At 36.3% G+C, this 18,237-nt stretch overlaps 1 protein-coding gene across 1 annotated transcript; it reads left to right on the forward strand.

Moving 5' to 3' along the window:
- Positions 1-10,812: 10,812 nt before the first annotated feature.
- LOC114524984 (transcriptional regulator Erg-like) lies at positions 10,813-17,176 on the forward strand. The gene is made up of 9 exons (XM_028546242.1): positions 10,813-11,139; positions 11,306-11,379; positions 12,484-12,733; positions 13,549-13,749; positions 14,300-14,377; positions 15,122-15,178; positions 15,603-15,704; positions 15,793-15,864; positions 16,252-17,176. Exons 2-9 carry the CDS (start codon positions 11,320-11,322, stop codon positions 16,785-16,787), a joined length of 1,356 nt encoding a protein of 451 aa, XP_028402043.1. The 5' UTR covers positions 10,813-11,139; positions 11,306-11,319; the 3' UTR covers positions 16,788-17,176.
- Positions 17,177-18,237: the final 1,061 nt, after the last annotated feature.

The raw sequence follows: 18,237 nt of genomic DNA on the forward strand, positions 1-18,237 counted from the left end.
AGAGACATTGTAGGTTTTGACGGTCAAGGTCTTGACGCCGTTACAGAGGAAACAACTTTTTCTGCAGTTCCCACTGAAGAGAAATATTGCCTGATACGAACCGACGATATTGTAACTATTATTGTAACTGCCACTAGCAGTTTAGGGCTCTCAACCATTATATTAGATATTATATAATACGATTTTATATTAAATATATAATATATACTGTATTATTCCCTTTTTAGTTGGAATATATGTTCTGGTAAAAGGAAAGTCCCATCTTGAACCAGTCCGAAATCTCCAATGGCAATTGGAATGGCAATATAGTGATGATAATGATCAAGTTCCGCCTTTTTACTGTTGATATACAAGACAGTCGTATGTTATCTATTTTCCTTTATCGAATAATAGTAAAGGTAGTCAAGTAATTCATACGTTTTCATTGACGAAAACCGTGCATGATCTATTACCGAAAAGATGCATGCAAGATCTCAACAATACATCTCAACATGCAAGAAACTCCTATAGGTATTTTTTACAATTAAATACAACCTTGAATTATTTGGGGGTTTTATCATCTTTATTATAATACAAAAATATTACATTTAGCCGTTTCGTTTTCAAGTATAATTCGTGACCAGTTTTTGTCCTTGCTATACAATCTGACGTCATCCGTGCAGCTATATTACTGGACATATATATATAGCAGTATGTCTATTAATCAGATTGTTTTATAGATTTGGCTTCTTGTGATTAATTAGAAATTCTAGAGACTCTAATTGTTGTCCATTTGTTTGTGGATGTTCAATGTTTCCGTTGAATGGTTGAATTAAAGGCTAAGATAGGAATATGTATACATTAATACATATTCAAGCAAACTCCATAAACTCGTAATAAATAGATTTTTCAGAATTCTGGTCAATCTGGTGAATGGGAACCATAAGTTCAATGTTTATAATGCATTCATCATTGAGAAATGACGTCAGTTTCAAGATATTTAATTTGACTTCAGCTATATGATAAATCATGCAAAACCGACAAAGGGGATAGCACATTCTTCCGTACTCTTTGCAACTCCCTATACCTTGAGTGACATGGGAGCTGATCAACAGGGAATGGATCTAGTTTAGCTGTTGTGACGACATCAAGCTTAGTTTATGAACGCGTCTTTTGAAATGTTTAGATATTTCGGAGGATAAACTTCTGCGACAGTTTAATTCCAAAAATCCCTATAAAAATTGTAGGTGCCCTATTTGGCAACTGCTGACGTCATACCAGTGTGAAATAACTGATCTTTAGAGGGCGTGTCATCTTGTGTGTAATGTTGAGCATTTTTTCGTTTGTGGGTCATATTACGTGACCTCGTTATTTTCCGCGGTTCCAATAGATCTTACCCTTGGTGTATAATGGGGCCATAGGAGACAACTACTGATCCACTAAGTCATCTCAATATCATCGCCTCTTAGGCCTTAGCACTTTAATTTACAGAAAAGAATTACCATCACTTGGCTCTTCATGCATGCATGCGCATAAAAAGGGCGTGACACTGAATGTACGTGGCTCATTCTGGGAAGGATTATACCGCATGTTTTTCATACATTTCGGCCGGAAAATATGAAATATAACCATATTAATATATCACTCACCCAAATGCTTATTACCCTAAGATTAACCGGTTAAAACTATAACAATATTCTCGATCAGTAATCCAGTAAGGTTAGTCTATATAAATCATATGATCTTCCGCAAGACTGAAACGGCTGCGTGATAGTGCACGCTTTGGTTATTAAACAGACAGCCAAAATGTATAAACATGAATGTTGCATGTACTATGATTTGCTAAATGATTTAAATATTGAAACGTCTATAAGCCTCTGGTGATGATAAAACTGACAACAATTTCCGCTGAATTGTTGTATATTTAGTTTCTTTGATGCGGATCAAGATAATTCGCAAGCGACTCTGTGACTTTAGCAACAAAATTATCAGCCGGTGACAGTGTCATGAGTGATATTTTCGACGTCTTCAATTCCTCCTAGTTATATATAGGCCGCCTTTCATCACACGACGACGGACAGAGCGTGATGATTTGGATAACGTGGACACACAAGTTCATCGCGGAAAGAAAAATTTCCTGGTTATTAACCTTGCGAGCAAACTGCAACTCCCACCCACTTTCAACTCTAAAAGGACCGGTGCGACCATTTTGGCTTCGAAAAGAAGGGCGCGACGTAATTTTTAATTTTACACGCATGTTTGACAACAGAGAAACGGATTTCGATTTAGGACATGTATGGAAATAGATTTGTTCACCGAATAGCGGAATTGAAAAATGAAATAAATAATACTCCTACATATATATTGATCCATTAATCCTGATAATGCATTTTGCAATCTCTACGGTATTTCCTTAAAAATATTTTAAATACCATCTACGGATTGAAAATTGCATCCGAATTAAAATTCAGCATCGCACTCGAGGACTACAATAGGTCACCGGCTAGCCGTATAAGCGAACAGCAAACTACAAACATTGTCGACAGTCTTGACTCATATATATAATCATATATATTTAATTATAATCAAATACATCGTTTTATAACTTTCTTAAAATTAAATCATATTATATAGTCATAATTAAAAGTAGAGTTGAAGTTTTAAAGTTAGAATCAAGAATTTTCTATACTTGTCTTGTATATTTAATTCAGTCTAAATCGTGACCTGGAGTTGTCATACGAATTAAGCCGTCTCGGAAACCCTGCATGAAAAGAATGAATGTTTTCCTGAATCGTGATTTAAAACAATATATGAATGAAATTTGCTGTTGTACGTGATCAAAGTGTCAGTCTAACAAAGCAACATTTTTAAATAATAGTGCGTGGTAGTTAAACACGTCATTACATGCCACCCTTGCGAATAAGCAATATGCAGCAGTATAAATCAACTTCGCATGTCCGTTTTGGACCGATGTACAACGCAAAAGTATAGGTTAGCAGATGAAAAAAGACCAATAAAATGTTAATCCCTAAAATCAAATTATGCCCTGTGGCTTGTTCCATGTTTTGTCTGATTTGTTAATGCCGGGTAATTTAACTTGAAATATAAATGTCAGAAATAACGAGTCTCTTCCATCATCAAAATTCGACCAAACTATCTGTATGATACAACATCACCGGTCTGGTTCATAGGGATGACACTCTCTTTGAACCACAACCTATGAACCTAAAATATATAGCCGCATTGGCTGCATGCATATATAGCTAAGTTTGCTTCATGAAAGGGGAACTTATATAATTCAACAATACATGCATGCCGGGTATTTTTAAAAGACCTCACCCCTGACCCACTTGACGTCAAGGGTAGAGCCAAACAAAAAATTCATTATGACTATGTTTCCTGTTATTGCCTTGATAACACGATCATTTGTATTGTCCCGATGCCAATTTCATATAATATATCTTTTAATTTCTTTCACCTAACCATGCATGCCTGCCAGAGTTTCAAGTCGCTAAGAAGATGTCTTAGTCTGAATTAATAGGCTATAGATTTGCCCAGTCCGGCTCGGTATTTAGTTAAGTTATACATAATCGAAATTAAACAGCGAGCCGGGCGAGTTATCGAGGGATATTGTTGGGATGAAGTTATTGACTAATTGGAGCAAGTGTACTATAATAACGGAAAGGTTTTTAAACTGACATCGAGGATTCACCAGAACCGGCTACATGCTCAAATTTTTCTTTATTTCTATAGACTCTAGAGTTTGACATCTATTTTTAAAAATATCAACCAAAATATAAAATAAAACAAAAACGAAACAACAATCCAAAGCAATATCACTCGCCAGCCATTCCCTTTTCGCTCTCCCCCTTCTCAGAAACAAAGTTGAAATTTCGGTTTGATTGATCAGTTTGAATATTTTATTTATTTAGGCAATGAAAACCTTAAAATTAAATCATAATGCTTCATTGCTTCATGCATGCATATAACATATTCACATGCACTCTGCTTCATTTGCATACAAAAGTCGTTTAGAGTGCAGTCTAACGCCAAGTGGCCTTAAACATTATCCTCCATTGCTTTGTGCTTAATCGTCAGTTTTCTCCTTTTTGCGTCAAACATGCAATCGCAAAAGGATTCCCTAAAGAACATAAAAAACTAAGTGTAATCCCTGTAGACTGCATACATGTATAAAAGCTTAGCTGTTGTTTTTATTTCCGTATATCATCAGTTGATAAGAGTTAAATCGACATCTGATTTACAAGACCTATATTTAGTTTAATAGCTTTCAAATATCTGCACTTTTAAAATCAAGACAATTATATATAATTTTATCACAATGAAAGGCGGTAATGAAATTAATATTACATACGTAGACAAGGTCATAGCTATTCTTGGAACACATTTGCTGATGAAAGAACAGTGTTCAGCATCTGGATGATTGGATATATAACTGGAAAACTGGAGTTTATAGTTTATCAGTATATATATATTTGGACAGTGTTGAGAGAACTAAACTGACTAAAATTTAAAACATTTTTTCTGAATTTCCGAATTATATTTCTCCTCATGAAATATTGGTCAAATGGAGACAACTATATTATATATATGCAAATATATATGAAAGGCTTTGGCATGCGGTTAGCTTCACGCTCAGTTTTGGCCTGGAAAATCTGTTCCAGGTCCCTCAATAAAGGGGGTAGAACTAATAAAGAACTGAGTATACTATAGTGTTTCTAAAAAATCACGCGAGGATATACTGCATGATGAGATGTTATTCATGAAGCTTGCAAGGTTGACTATAAGCGGGGTGATACAATTAAGTCGTTGTTCGGTCAAGCAATTGTGAATTTACCGGATTTGATTTATATATAGTCATATTCGGGCATCTTAATGCATGCATCTTTTCCTGGAATCTGTTGGTTTCTTGCTCAAAACTTGTTCTTCTTCTGCATTGACATTAATATTGCATGGTCTTGTTCATGTGTCTTTCCAGGCGATCTAAACATGCTGTTTGGTTTGGCTTTTGGACTTTTGAGGTTAATCGTTATTTGTCAGGGAAATTTTGGTGTAAATGCCTCGATTGGGCATTCTCCAATTTCTCACTGCTTTTCAAATTTGGCTTTCACTCATGAATGACTCGCTGACTCATCTTCCGAGTTCGCCTGTTGTCGCTCATCAGCTACTTTTAATTTCGTGTGGCTTATTGTCAGTATATATGCTATGCAAATACTATTCTGTTATAAATTATATATATGGAATATTCTAACTATCGACTATGGAATATTCTAACTATCGACTCTAGAATATTCTAACTATCGACTATGGAATATTCTAACTATCGACTATGCCTATGCCTATATGGAATATTCTAACTATCGACTATGGAATATTCTAACTATCGACTATGGAATATTCTAACTATCGACTATGGAATATTCTAACTATAACGACTATGGAATATTCTAACTATCGACTATGGATTTTTCTAACTATCGACAATTTTATATCTTCCGGGATCTGCGTCGATGACAACCATCATTAGTGTATAAAATCGCAAGTCGGAAGTTAGCCCAGTGGAAGTGCAGCAGGCCATGCACGTAGATGGGATGTTGACTTAACTTGAATGGGATCTGCCACGCTGGTGTAAAATTTTTTTCTTTGACAATGACTCAGTTGATGGAAACCCTGAATAATCTCTGAGTTATATTCGGTGTTACAGAACTATACCATTAACATATTATTGTATGTATATATTTATTGGTGGTAAAAAAGTATTTTATTTCTCTGGGTATTTTATTTCTCCAACGGGCAGCTATAGGATCACAAAAGCCGATCAAAGAAGAACCGACTTATTAGCTTTATACTTGAGCGATACACATGAGGTTACACGGCACCATTCGTATAAAATCAAATGCGAAATTCGTCTATATATACGAGCATTCCGGCAAGGGCAGTTACATAAGCCCCTTTTACATTACGCAAACTAACCAGGGTCGAACCCTGGGTTTGTTTGACCCAGGGCGAACCCATCGTCAAAGTAGGGTTCAAACTATCCTGGGTTAACCTGGGTTAAGTATGCTTGTACTTTAAAAAACTAACCCGGGTTCGCGTTAATATATATATACAATGGCTATTATTCATTTGCCAATTGTTCTTCTTGGCATAATAGTTTTATTATAATGCTCAAGGTACCAATATACATACAAAGCTCGAGTTACCAAGTACGGGTATTGGCACGGGTACTCATTTTAGCCATGCTGTGCCGATAAATTGAGTGTAGTGTCAACGAAGCTAACCTCGTCCAAGTCTTTGAAGTTTGAATTAACCATAAATGTAAGTAAATACTATATGGATAAACCATGGGTATATGTTCATACCCAGGTCAGGTGTATATGTCTAAATTTCTATAGCTATCGGTATAAATGAATGATGACACTTAGCGGTGCAGGCATTTCTTGGAGACGAGGGCGGAGAATGGAGACATTGAGTATAATAACTATATATTCACTGTTTAGGATGGCCTAACCTGTAAATTAACAAACCGCGCCATCTCTGTACATTATTATTCTCATTCACGAGCATTATGTTACACTGTTTTTGTCTCACTTGCAGCAGGAGGCCAATATGATATCCACACCTCAAGTACTTGTTTTGTCGTTCATTTGCAATGCATTATTCAAACCTGCCATACTGCCTTTATATCCCACGGGTTGCCCTCATAAAGACTCGTATACGTGCTTGCACGATTTTATATAGAGATATGTGAGAGTGCCGATGTTAATACCACATATTGAGAAAATTAATGCAGTTTGCAAAGTAATTCACCAAACAATTTTTGCAATACATGATCGTGAGAGGTCATTGTCAAATAAATCACTTGGCGCAAAAGATAATATCGTGAAAAATGAAATAAAAATAGATGCAGAACATGCATGATAAATTGATAATTTGCTAACCCAATGTATACAATCATTTTTCAACCAAATTTTGTTACAATAGTCTAATTTCGAGCTGTATATAAGATTGTTTTTCTCACTTGATTTACAAGGTAGTCTATATAAGCTACTGATAAATTATGGGAAAGATGTACCGAAATAAATTTGCAATATACCAATTATGTAATTACATAACAAAGCAGTTAATGCAAGAACCTACCTTCGCAGTTAATTGGTAAGATTTGAAAAACAAAATCGTAACAATACAGCGCAGCAAACATAATATATTGTTTATTAATGACGTCAGCCACGAAGTCGGCGGAACCATGGGCATACAAATATTCAATTAAACAAACAAAAATCTTTATTCCAGTTTTCAATCAAACTTACGTAAAAACCTCGTATCACCAAGTTTTCAATGAGAAACTAGAGCGTCCTGTATACATGATTTACGTCATCTTAAGGCATTTAACGTACGTACTACGTATTTTCCGCAGACAATTTTCCTACCAACTTGCCGAAGAAATCGTCAGTATACATTATTGTATTTGAATCACTTCCTAGATCTTGATAGCGTTAACGCGTCTTTCAAAATCTTTTGTGACAGCATACAATGTATTCGACTTATAATAAAGAATCTTAGATATTTCCCCGGTTAACTGCATTTAATTTTCAGTCGTAAATGCGGAAACTTCTGTTGCCGCGGAGTGGAACTTAGATTGAAACGGCTAATTTTTAGTCCCAATCATTATTTCGTTGCATCAAGTCAACTCTCATGCGTTGAAAGTCAAGCATGAACTCCCAAATTATCACGATTAAACGCTGCATGCACCAGAGTTGCAAAGGTGCGGTGCCTATAATCGGAAGGCAACTCTCACTAAATTTTATACTCATCCTGAGTGCTGGAAATAATTGGGAACGGTTGCTTTTGCGGTTTATAACCACGCAGTTAAAATAATAATGAAAAAACCAGTTATAACAAAAGAATAAAAAGACATTTCGTTAAGATTCACTAATTCACTTCGTCTATATAGCACTGGTCGGCCAGAAAAACCTCGATTTTGTTATTATCAGTATTCCTCTCAGACAGCCAGACTCAGACCTCTATATATATTGTATAGAAAAAAGAAATTCCTCCCGCTACAACTGCTTTTGTCAAGAAAACATTTATAATACGCGCAGGCTGCCAAAAAGTCCGTTTTTAATATCCAAAACAATTGAGTCATGGCCGGGTACAATTATGTAACTATATTGCATAAAGCTATCGGCCCTCGGGAAAAATTGAGAACATTTGTAATTATTGTGTAGGCTTATGTTTTATAAATAAATTTTGGGCTATAATTAAAGTAGGTACAGGCTAGTTATAGCCATATTTTTTTAACTACTGATATCGTGCGGGAAACTGGAAGATATATGCATGGGAAACCGAATTTCGTTTTTCACACAGTCCGGCTCACCCAGCATAGTTATTCCCGGCCCGCAGTCGGCGTCGGTGGAAAACCGCGGTCGGCTGCATCTTCAGAAAAGGAACTATTGAATTTCACTGAGCTAGCCCAATGGTTTTAACAAACTTTGAAACAAACCTCTTTGCCATGTAAACTGCCGATTAAGATGATTGTGGCACAACTATCCCTATAAGTTTCCCGATTATTGTATGTTCACGTATTTTTGATAGTGCATGCATATATGCACTCATATTCATATAGACATATATTGGTATATAGGCTTATAGCTTAGTTTGATCTACACTATAGTTCAGGATATAGATGCAGTCGAATAATATTCTTAGTTATAATTCCTTTACCATGCACTCATGCAGTCCTGTTTATGAAATTAAATTATAAAGAATAATATCGGCTGGCAAGCCAAACACAAAATCCGCGGGTTAACTGCGGCATTAGCATACAGCAACCTCTCAATAAAAATGCTCCATTATAACCAAAGGTTATAGACACAGGCCTTGCAGAAGTTCAGCATGATTTAATAACCACGCCAGATTTCATTCCAATGCTTCGATCTTGCATATAACTATAGCTATGCCGGCAACTTTTGCCACTCGTCAAAATCTCCTATTTAATAAAAAGCTTATGGCAATGCAAAACAAATTTGTTTGGATAAAAAGTCATTGTAGTTATACATGCAAGGAGGTTGTAAACAGAGTCGGAGAGTGACCATGCGTTGTTCTCGGGAGTCGAGACGATCAAGTCGACTACGACTACGCATTCTATATATCCGGCGCGTTGTCATACACAACCGACATTCAGATGTTGTAGATTTCCGGCCACAAACTAAATTAAGAAAGAGACTTTGATATAGGGGTATAATACAGTGAAGGTCGAAAAGGTCTTGACTTTGCGGTCGCGCTATAGCCAACTTCACTAGTACATCATGTCATCAACACAAGGATATAACAGTATGTTGCTATTTGTGAGCAAAATTCAAAATTAGTTCCATGTCATATATCAGAGAGAAATTGTTATTATGAAAAAATGGAACATGTATGTCAGCGTTTTGAGTGTATAAGAGGAATTAAGTTTTTTAAGGTGAAATATTCACGGATTTAGTGCAACTTGTCTGGTTCACATTACGAAATAGATTTAGAAGCGTTAACCAAATTAGCAAGCGAGCACACATGTTCTGGATTCTTCACAAACTTATTGAGATTTCTGTGAATAAGTTGTTACAGCCTGCCCGTATTGTCCTATCATACCGCATTTTATTTGTACCCAAAGGCAACGGTTTCCTTTTTTCGGAAAGATTATGTTTTCTAATCTAAGCTGTATTTATTTGCGGTGATCAATCATTTTGCGGGAGAAATAATAATATCACTGACGTTGCTTTAGGCGACATTAACTAAAGATAGTGGCAGGATTTTACACCACGAGGGAATGTGTTTCACGAAACGTTTGACTTTTCAAGTTCAACAATACGCCTATTATTTTATGATTCACACTAAAACACGTTGAAATTTATTGAGGGAACACCGGACCTTAGCCTCAAACACGCGGGGCCATGTACATAGAAATGGGGTATGCTAAGCCCAAAGTATCAAGGATTGGTTGATTGTTAGCTTGAAGGTCGGATCTAAAAAGAGTGATTATTAATATTATAGCTTATACACTTCTGCTGTTATCGGTATATCTTTCTTTCTATCACACTAAAAAAACTTTTCTTTCAGTTACTTAGTTCAACCTTTTTATAATCTTTGAAATACCATTATTAACAAGAAAACTATCATAACAAAATGAAAAACATTAAAATGTTCTTTATACGCGGAGTTTTACGACATTCGAGAACATACTGGTCATTAGCAAGAACATATTGACCTATGGATCGTGCGTATGCAAAACAACACGAACACTCGCTTGTGTGACGTTCGCTACTTCAGGCCTAATCAAAAATCAACATGTCTTGCCGAGAAAGCGACCGTACGTTTACGCCCAATGACTAAGACCAACGAAAAATATTGCTTCATGGCGCCTTAAAAACAACTCAGGTAGCGTTGTTATAATTGAAATTGTAATGAGTGCCTTTTACGATTGCGGTGTTATTCTTTGGATTCAATTTAGTGTGAGGAATCACAACAGGCGGCAAACGATTGGTGGTTTACAATCAAAATGTCAGTTGAATTACCAGTCACTTGTCGCCTGAGCCAGTGTGGCGACCAATCATATTCCGTAGCACTCTGACGTCATTAGGTGTGTCATGCGTGGGCGCATAGAGATTGTTCTCTTGAAAAGGATATTTTGCTCGTCTGTGATTGGCTGAATGTCACAACTGACAATGGACTGATAGGCACTTAATGTATCTTGTGTCAATCTTAGTTCCGCCCACTTCCGATGAGTAATTATCTTATCCAAGAAGGTCGTATAAATTGTTTCTACAACTATTGCAGCTTTAGTAATTGCCAAAGGAAGTCAGCTTCTCAAATACGGGAAGACACCCGAACCACAACCACGCGATATCCCATCGTCTGACGTAGTATAGGCGAAAACGCTGAAGGAGTAACAAATACCACGAAGTTCGCTACATTCATTTTCCACTTTCTGACCACCGGATTTTGAATTAAACATTAGTCATATTGAGACATTCCATCACTCGCTGTGCCCAAAGGGAGTCATATCAAGTTAACTGTTCATTTCGTGATCGCAAGCTGATAAAACAATCCGTTGGGAGAACTTTAAAATCGCAAATTATTCTACAAACCGCCACATTTTACTTGGTAAGTTTGTTCACTTTCAATTTACCTTTGAATATATCGACAAAATACGAAAGGCTATTTTGCCGCGTTGAGATTTCGCGCACTCACACTCATATGTGCCAAGAACTGACAAAATATACCACTGCACTGACTATAACTAATAATAAATTTATCACTACTTTTTTAGTAAATTAAAAAACAATGTATATGAACGAAGCGCAAAGCGTTCCAGTGGTTCCAGATGCATCGCTCTACCCTCACGTAAGTAAAGGACAATAATACTTTATAATTACCATAGTTAGCCTTGCGCTATCACTGGTTGTGAGGAACTTTTTCAAAGCCCATACAGCGCAATATATTCGGTCTTGTACAATATGCAAAAATATACACTCTAAATACAAGAAGTGTCGAAAGTTTACGGTTCTCAATTACGGGTAGAGAGAAAACAAAATCAAACCCCTTTCGCAATCTGAGTTTATTGACATCATGGTTGACAACTTGGCAGATCTGAAGAAATTTAAGATGGGTTAAGAATTTTAATGAATGATTCAACATATTTTAACTACAACTGTTCGATTACTGGTGTTCCATTTTTATCTATAATATATTGACCGTAATCTTAAATTCGATGTTTGAAGTTTTTTGAACGGCGACAAAAAGTCTCCAAGTTGTGTTGACGAAGGAGTCGCGAAATAAGATACGCATCACTTCATATTTCAATAACCGAAGTCATTGTTTGGTTAGCGTTGACATTCGAGCAAAAGTAAGCGGACAAATGTTCATTCGTGATCCATCCTAGTGTACTTAGGATTACTGCTTTACAAAAGGCGATATTTAAATTTAGAAGCGCTTTCATTAAACCAATATGAGTACGTAATCTGTTGTGTTGATGAACATTGACGGTGAAAGCAAAGTGGCAATTAGTACTTGCTAGTGCATAGGAATGTCTTCATATGTATTCAAATATGTTATCTTCCCACGTCTGTATAGTTTATGTAAAAACACTGCATCTTTACGAGTGGCATCTTTACTCTTACGTGTCAAGCGTTACTTAGAAATAGATATGTAATCTCACACACAATATCCTCAACATGCTCTACTTATTTACCATGCAAGTTAGTATATTACCATAACTGTAGGATAACGTTTGAATAATATATTATGTCGATCGACATGTTTGAAAGGGGAAGATCATTATGATAACTATTTTGGTATGACTATAAAAGATGATGCTAATATGAATACGCCAACTTCACTGGGAAGATTTAGTTGACTCTTCCTATATCTTCCATAAATTCTACCCGTTCAAAATGATGAAGAAGATGATTCAGTGCACAAAGCTTAACGCGCTTCCCTTAACTTTAGGATGCCTTAATATCCGACGAACAATCATTATTTGACTCAAACTATGAGCCATTCAAGCCGACAAAATCACAAAAAGTTGACAGCGGTTCATGGGGAAGTAACAAGCGTTCCTTAGACAGCACCGATCGTGATGCGCCAAGTCCAAAACGCGCATTTACAGCATCAAGCAGCGAATTTCTCGATCGAAGTTCGCCAGCACCGGTCGTACCGAATGGTCAAGATTTTGATAAACGGGTTATCGTTCCCGCAGGTGAGTAAATTCCCCGCTTGCCTCTCCTTGTCAGTCCCACGTAATTTACACAACATTTCGTTTAAGTCCTAACTTCATTCGTATATAAGTATTTTATATTTACAAAAAAGTTTGTTATTTCCTACAGAACTTCCTTTGCTTATTCCGAGTGGAAAGTCGTAAACGTTTTTCTCAAATTTTTACCCAGTGATTTCGAACGTTATTTTACTGTTTCGTGCTGGTCAAATACAAAAGTCAGCATGGCGTCCTTATTCTGACGAAATTAAACCACACAATGGTTAACAAACACCCAACCATGCTACTGTTTTTGGCGAGGATTTTAATTATCTTTTCATTATACTCCAGTGCGAAAACACATCTATGCCAAACCCCCATGTGGAATAACCGTTTATGGTTTGAAAATATTGAAATTGAGTTTTCCTTGCCAAATAACTATCAAATTATTTTTGCCAAAGTCATTTGTTGAACTAGATTTTAGGTCGAGTTCCATGACCATAATTCTTAACATATTATGTGGCGAATCATGATTCTTAAAATATGATCATGAAGTGTTACACATGTGGACACCTATAATTGCTTATTAAAATAGGCATATAGTAAAATCCAATAAATGAAATTCCTTCAACAGTAATTTTAAGCTAGGATATTCCCATTCCCATTACATGCATATAACAACCTCTAGTGAATTAACCGAAAGAAAAGTTTTTTCAGTGTCGATCAATCAATATACGATAAGAATGAGCAAAATAATTTTTCATTTTCAGTTCAATTGAGGATATATATGGATAGCACTATAATATAGTTATTTTTCACAGATCCTATGTGCTGGACTAAAGAGCACGTTAAGCAATGGATTCAATGGGCAATCAAAGAATTCAGTCTACGCGACATCGACGTCGACTGTTTCGACATGATCGGCAAGGAACTTTGCAAGTTGACAAGAGAGGACTTTTTAAAATTAGCACCGGCTTACAACGGAGATATTCTTATGGCTCATCTCTGTGTTTTACGAAGAAGTAAGCTTATTAATATGTTGGCACCTTTGTGTCTTTGACTTTCGGCCGAAACGCTTAGCAGTTTTGCTTCATTAAATATCGCATAAAAAGCCTTTTGATCACAAATGCATTCCCATTTTAATTCGAAATTTTATTTGGGAACACATTTCACACTGTATATGATCAGTGAGTAGGAGTATTTCAAGAGCGCGTTCAAATTAGAGAACTTCTATATTCTACCAAACTTTTCATCGTTTCATTTTGTCTGATAAAATAGAAAACTAGAGAGTTCCCTTCAAACGACAAATCTAATCGTGAAATCTAATAGTGTAATCTTCAATGCATGGTACCATATTCGCTGTTGTTGATGGACTCCTGTTGTGTCTGCCTATGGAGTGGCGACAAGATTAATATAAACACCTGGGCAAAGTCTATTTTAAGATTTTATTATTGAATTCCTATGTTTTTACACACGCAAAATTGAACTTTTCCTTTCCCACCAACCAAACCCTTATTACACTAGGCTCTGACGCCCAAGATGATTAAGCGTTTGTTTTTCAATCTATTTCAGCTCCCTTGCCAAACCTCACATCTGAGGATATTGATCGAGCATTAGCGCCTTCCGTCGCTTCAAGCACGTCTTACGCAGGTATGTCAATTGAATATCATTGTATACATCTGTTATGAATCTCTTTCAAAAACAGCTTCACGATATCAAAGTTCTTTGAAAACAGAAAAATGAATACCTTTTTGCGTTGTATTTTTAATTAGTTCGTATTTATTTGAACAAGTTAAGTCCCCCCAGCTGTTAAAAAGGTCATTGCGGTCATTTGGGTGTGTTTATCTTCACCTATTAGGAGCCAGATCTTTGTCGGCTTTTCCGTAACCCGCAGTGCCAACACAAGAGCTTGTTGTTCAAGCTTTAGAGCTGTTTACCGCCTGCTGATGATTCGTTTGTCATCACGAGATGATTGCCTAAAGTGAATAACCAGATACGAAAATTCCCTTGCCCTTATTTGCATACACACTGTAACACTGTCCAATTTTATATTCGACACATGGTGTTAACGTTTGTTTCTTGCCACCAATCCTGGGTGATAATTAGTAATTGAATTTGGTTAACTGCGCCCCATGGTCAATGCATTTTCTTCTTAAAATAATTTTCCGGAGTAATTTAGTAGAAGCTTTGTAGTTTCAAACCATAATTTTGTGTATTCTATAACCGCCTCATCTTTTCCTATAAGCATGACTTCGTTAATTGTGGTTTCAAAACCCTTACTTCCCCCTCCCTCCCCACTTAATCACCCACCCAAAACCACAACCACCGGGGACAGTTTCTCAGCTCAACTCACAATAGATCGATTTTTCATTAAAACTCTGTATATTTTCTTAGGTTCGCATTACAATGCAACAGCTCATTATGAATCGAGGAATTTAATTCCAGGCAGTGGTAGGTATTCGTTAATTTTCAGTCCCAACTCGCTAGAATTGTCTGAAAACAATAAGAAAAGAGCCTCTTGTGAACGCACTGTGGCTCATATCTGAAGTGGACTATATACATAAGATAAAAGGGAGAAGACAGTAGCGTTCGGTATTGTTCTTACATTCAGTATTGGCTTCAGAAATTCATTTGCGAACTTCAAAAATAGCATTGCTTTGACTTGTTTTTATACTTGCATTTCCTTCATATCACGAGGATCAGAATAATTTAATTAAATCTTGTTTTAAGTTTTGAGCTTTTTTATATTTTAAACCAATGAGCTATAAAGTTTATACTAATCCCCCTTATTTCGTTCCATAAAATATACATATATTTGTAGACAGTATGTTAAAATAAACGCAACTATAACAAATATCTCTATGCCATATTATAGACAACTCTTCTTATGCTGACCGTAGTTCAACATCTTGGCCATCTAGTAGCCAAACTGGTGAACGATCGGCTGGTTCCTGGTCATCGCAAAGCCAAACAAATCGTGAGTATTTGACTATCTTAAATTGACTCAACCGTCTGTTTTTATGGCCACAAATCTTGCTGTAACTAACTTCGGAATTTCTGTTCAGGTCTAACGCATATGAAAGACTCTATGGCGATTGTTCCAAGCAGGAGTATTACTAGTTCACCTCAGTTGCAAGGTAAACTAAGTTTCTTAATCATTGTAAAACCTGTCATCAGGTGTCACTTTATGACATTTCCTTCTGTGTCTTCACAAGTTTCGTAATATGATGCAAACCTAAATATTTGAAGTTCAAGCTATACTCCTAACTTCTTAGAGCGTTAGAGAACCTAAAATATTTACTCGTCTTTTAAATAAAACGGAAGTAAAGGAATGTTGTTGCTCGAAAATTTTGTACTATAAAAAGTTAAAATTCGCTAAATAGAATTTCCCTTGTACAAATGTATACATGTTGTTTTCAATCCAAAGTTACTTAACACCACTTACTTTTTGTAGCGAAAATCTAATTTAGAAGAACCGCATATTTACGATTTCTTGTTTAATATGTTTAATTAAATCGTTTCAGGTGCTTACCCTGGCAACACACTCGCAACTAGAGCTGATACAAACGCGGGTAGTGGTCAAATTCAGCTGTGGCAATTTCTACTCGAACTTCTTTCCGATCCTAAAAACTCTCATTTCATCACGTGGGAAGGAACAAACGGAGAATTCAAGTTAATCGATCCCGACGAAGTAGCGCGCCGCTGGGGGGAAAGAAAGAACAAGCCGAATATGAACTATGATAAACTAAGTCGGGCATTACGATACTACTACGACAAAAATATCATGTCGAAGATTCATGGCAAAAGATACGCATACAAATTCGACTTCCACGGTCTAGCTCAACTCAATCAACCTATCACGTCCGACGCTCAAGCCCACGCCCAAGCTGTGTACAAATTCCCAGGGGCAGACTTCTATCCTGGTTTCGCAGGAGCGCCCTTCTATCCAGGCTCCAGCCCAGGGCAATATTGGTCTAGTCAGTACTGGGCTAGAGGCCCCACGCCGCAAACACAACATATGTACAGTGGACCAATACGAGCTCTACCATACTACGCATAATCATCGCCATAAAATAAACTTTTATCAAATGGTGAACATTGACCATGCTTCATTTTAGGCAATTCCCATCCCCACGACATAGACTATTTATGAACGCTAAGCAAGCGCAAATCAAATGTTATTTTGTATGGAGATCGTTATATTTGTAAATACTTCACCGACATCCATCCACAAAGTAATAGAAATTATATACATTCATCAAGAATGTTTTAACGGCGCCGGCCAAAAACTGGTCACGAGAGCATGAGAGAGGAGGATACAGAGTGTGCGAGTTAAAAGAGCGAGATTTATACGACGAGTTTGTAGATGATTGTATGTATAATATTGAAATAATTAGTAGGAATGCTATTTATTTTTATCAAAATGTATAATGAAAAACAAAGAAATACATATTTTCCTATAATTTTCGTTCTGCCAGACTTTTGATATTTACGTTTTCTCGTTCCAGTTCTTTCTGTTATGATTCACGTATCACGCGCACGTCAAGTGTAAATCCATTTAATTGATACATGTAAAACAAGTGATTATGGTGCTTCAAGAACCCTAAAATTACAGGTTTAGTTTCCCCAATACACACAAAAAAAGAATGAAGATTAATACGAAGTAGCAAACTTCTACAATAAAATGAGATTGCAGCCACGCGAATTGCGCAGTAGTTTGACAGTTACACGCAAAAGCATTTCAATTTCTTGGCGAGGTATACTTTTTTGGATTTCAAGGTTATCCCATACCTTTGCGGTTTTTTAAAAATATTTATAACAGTAGATGGATGATAAGTATGGCGTCCTAGGCTAAAGCTGCATAGTAGATTATAAGGGAGTGACACGTAGGGGGCGGTTCAACAGCCGGTTATCCGTTCAACAAATCAAATTAATTTTTCAACAGCTCGATTTTCAGGTTAAACAGGTTTTTTAGAAACGGGCTAGAACAGGTCAGTTGCTAATATGGCTGCTCGTTCTAATGAACGACCGGCCTAGCCCATAAGTTAATTAATTAACTTAAATAATGCAAAATTACCTGAGATTATCTATCTTCGACTAAATTATTTTTTACAGCCCAAAATCCGAAGATGATGTGAAAGTCAAAATAAAACATATACTATAATGACTGCATAAACAAAGGTTTTTTGTGATACGTCTAGAAGTTTTGTGATTGGTATATTCACAGTTAAAGAGAAATATATTACGGCATTGATAAGTTAGATATCACGCCACGAAAGCGGCTTTGAGAAATGATTTTTCACTTTTCACTTTAAATTTTGCACTTTTCACTTTAAATTAGTGGACAAACCCACCTTTCTTGTAGTTCGAAATTTTGGGAAGGCTATAATGTTGTATCCAGCCCACCGTTCATGCATAAACCGCCAAAGACTTATTACTCTGGTCTCTGCCAAAAACCGCGATATTTTGTTATAATTTTTTAATTAAACACAAATCACATCCTGTCCTTA

Source organism: Dendronephthya gigantea, unplaced genomic scaffold (genome assembly GCF_004324835.1).
Source record: "Dendronephthya gigantea isolate DGI-Jeju-01 unplaced genomic scaffold, DenGig_1.0 000032F, whole genome shotgun sequence".
NCBI classification, from domain to species: Eukaryota; Metazoa; Cnidaria; class Anthozoa; order Malacalcyonacea; family Nephtheidae; genus Dendronephthya; species Dendronephthya gigantea.

Bases quoted from the DNA above. Each gene is read 5' to 3' on its own strand.
- LOC114524984 (XM_028546242.1), top strand. From the start codon at position 11,320: ATGTATATGAACGAAGCGCAAAGCGTTCCAGTGGTTCCAGATGCATCG. The intron at 11,380-12,483 runs GTAAGTAAAGGA...CCTTAACTTTAG, and splicing joins ATGCATCGCTCTACCCTCAC to GATGCCTTAATATCCGACGA. The intron at 15,179-15,602 runs GTAGGTATTCGT...GCCATATTATAG, and splicing joins GAATTTAATTCCAGGCAGTG to ACAACTCTTCTTATGCTGAC.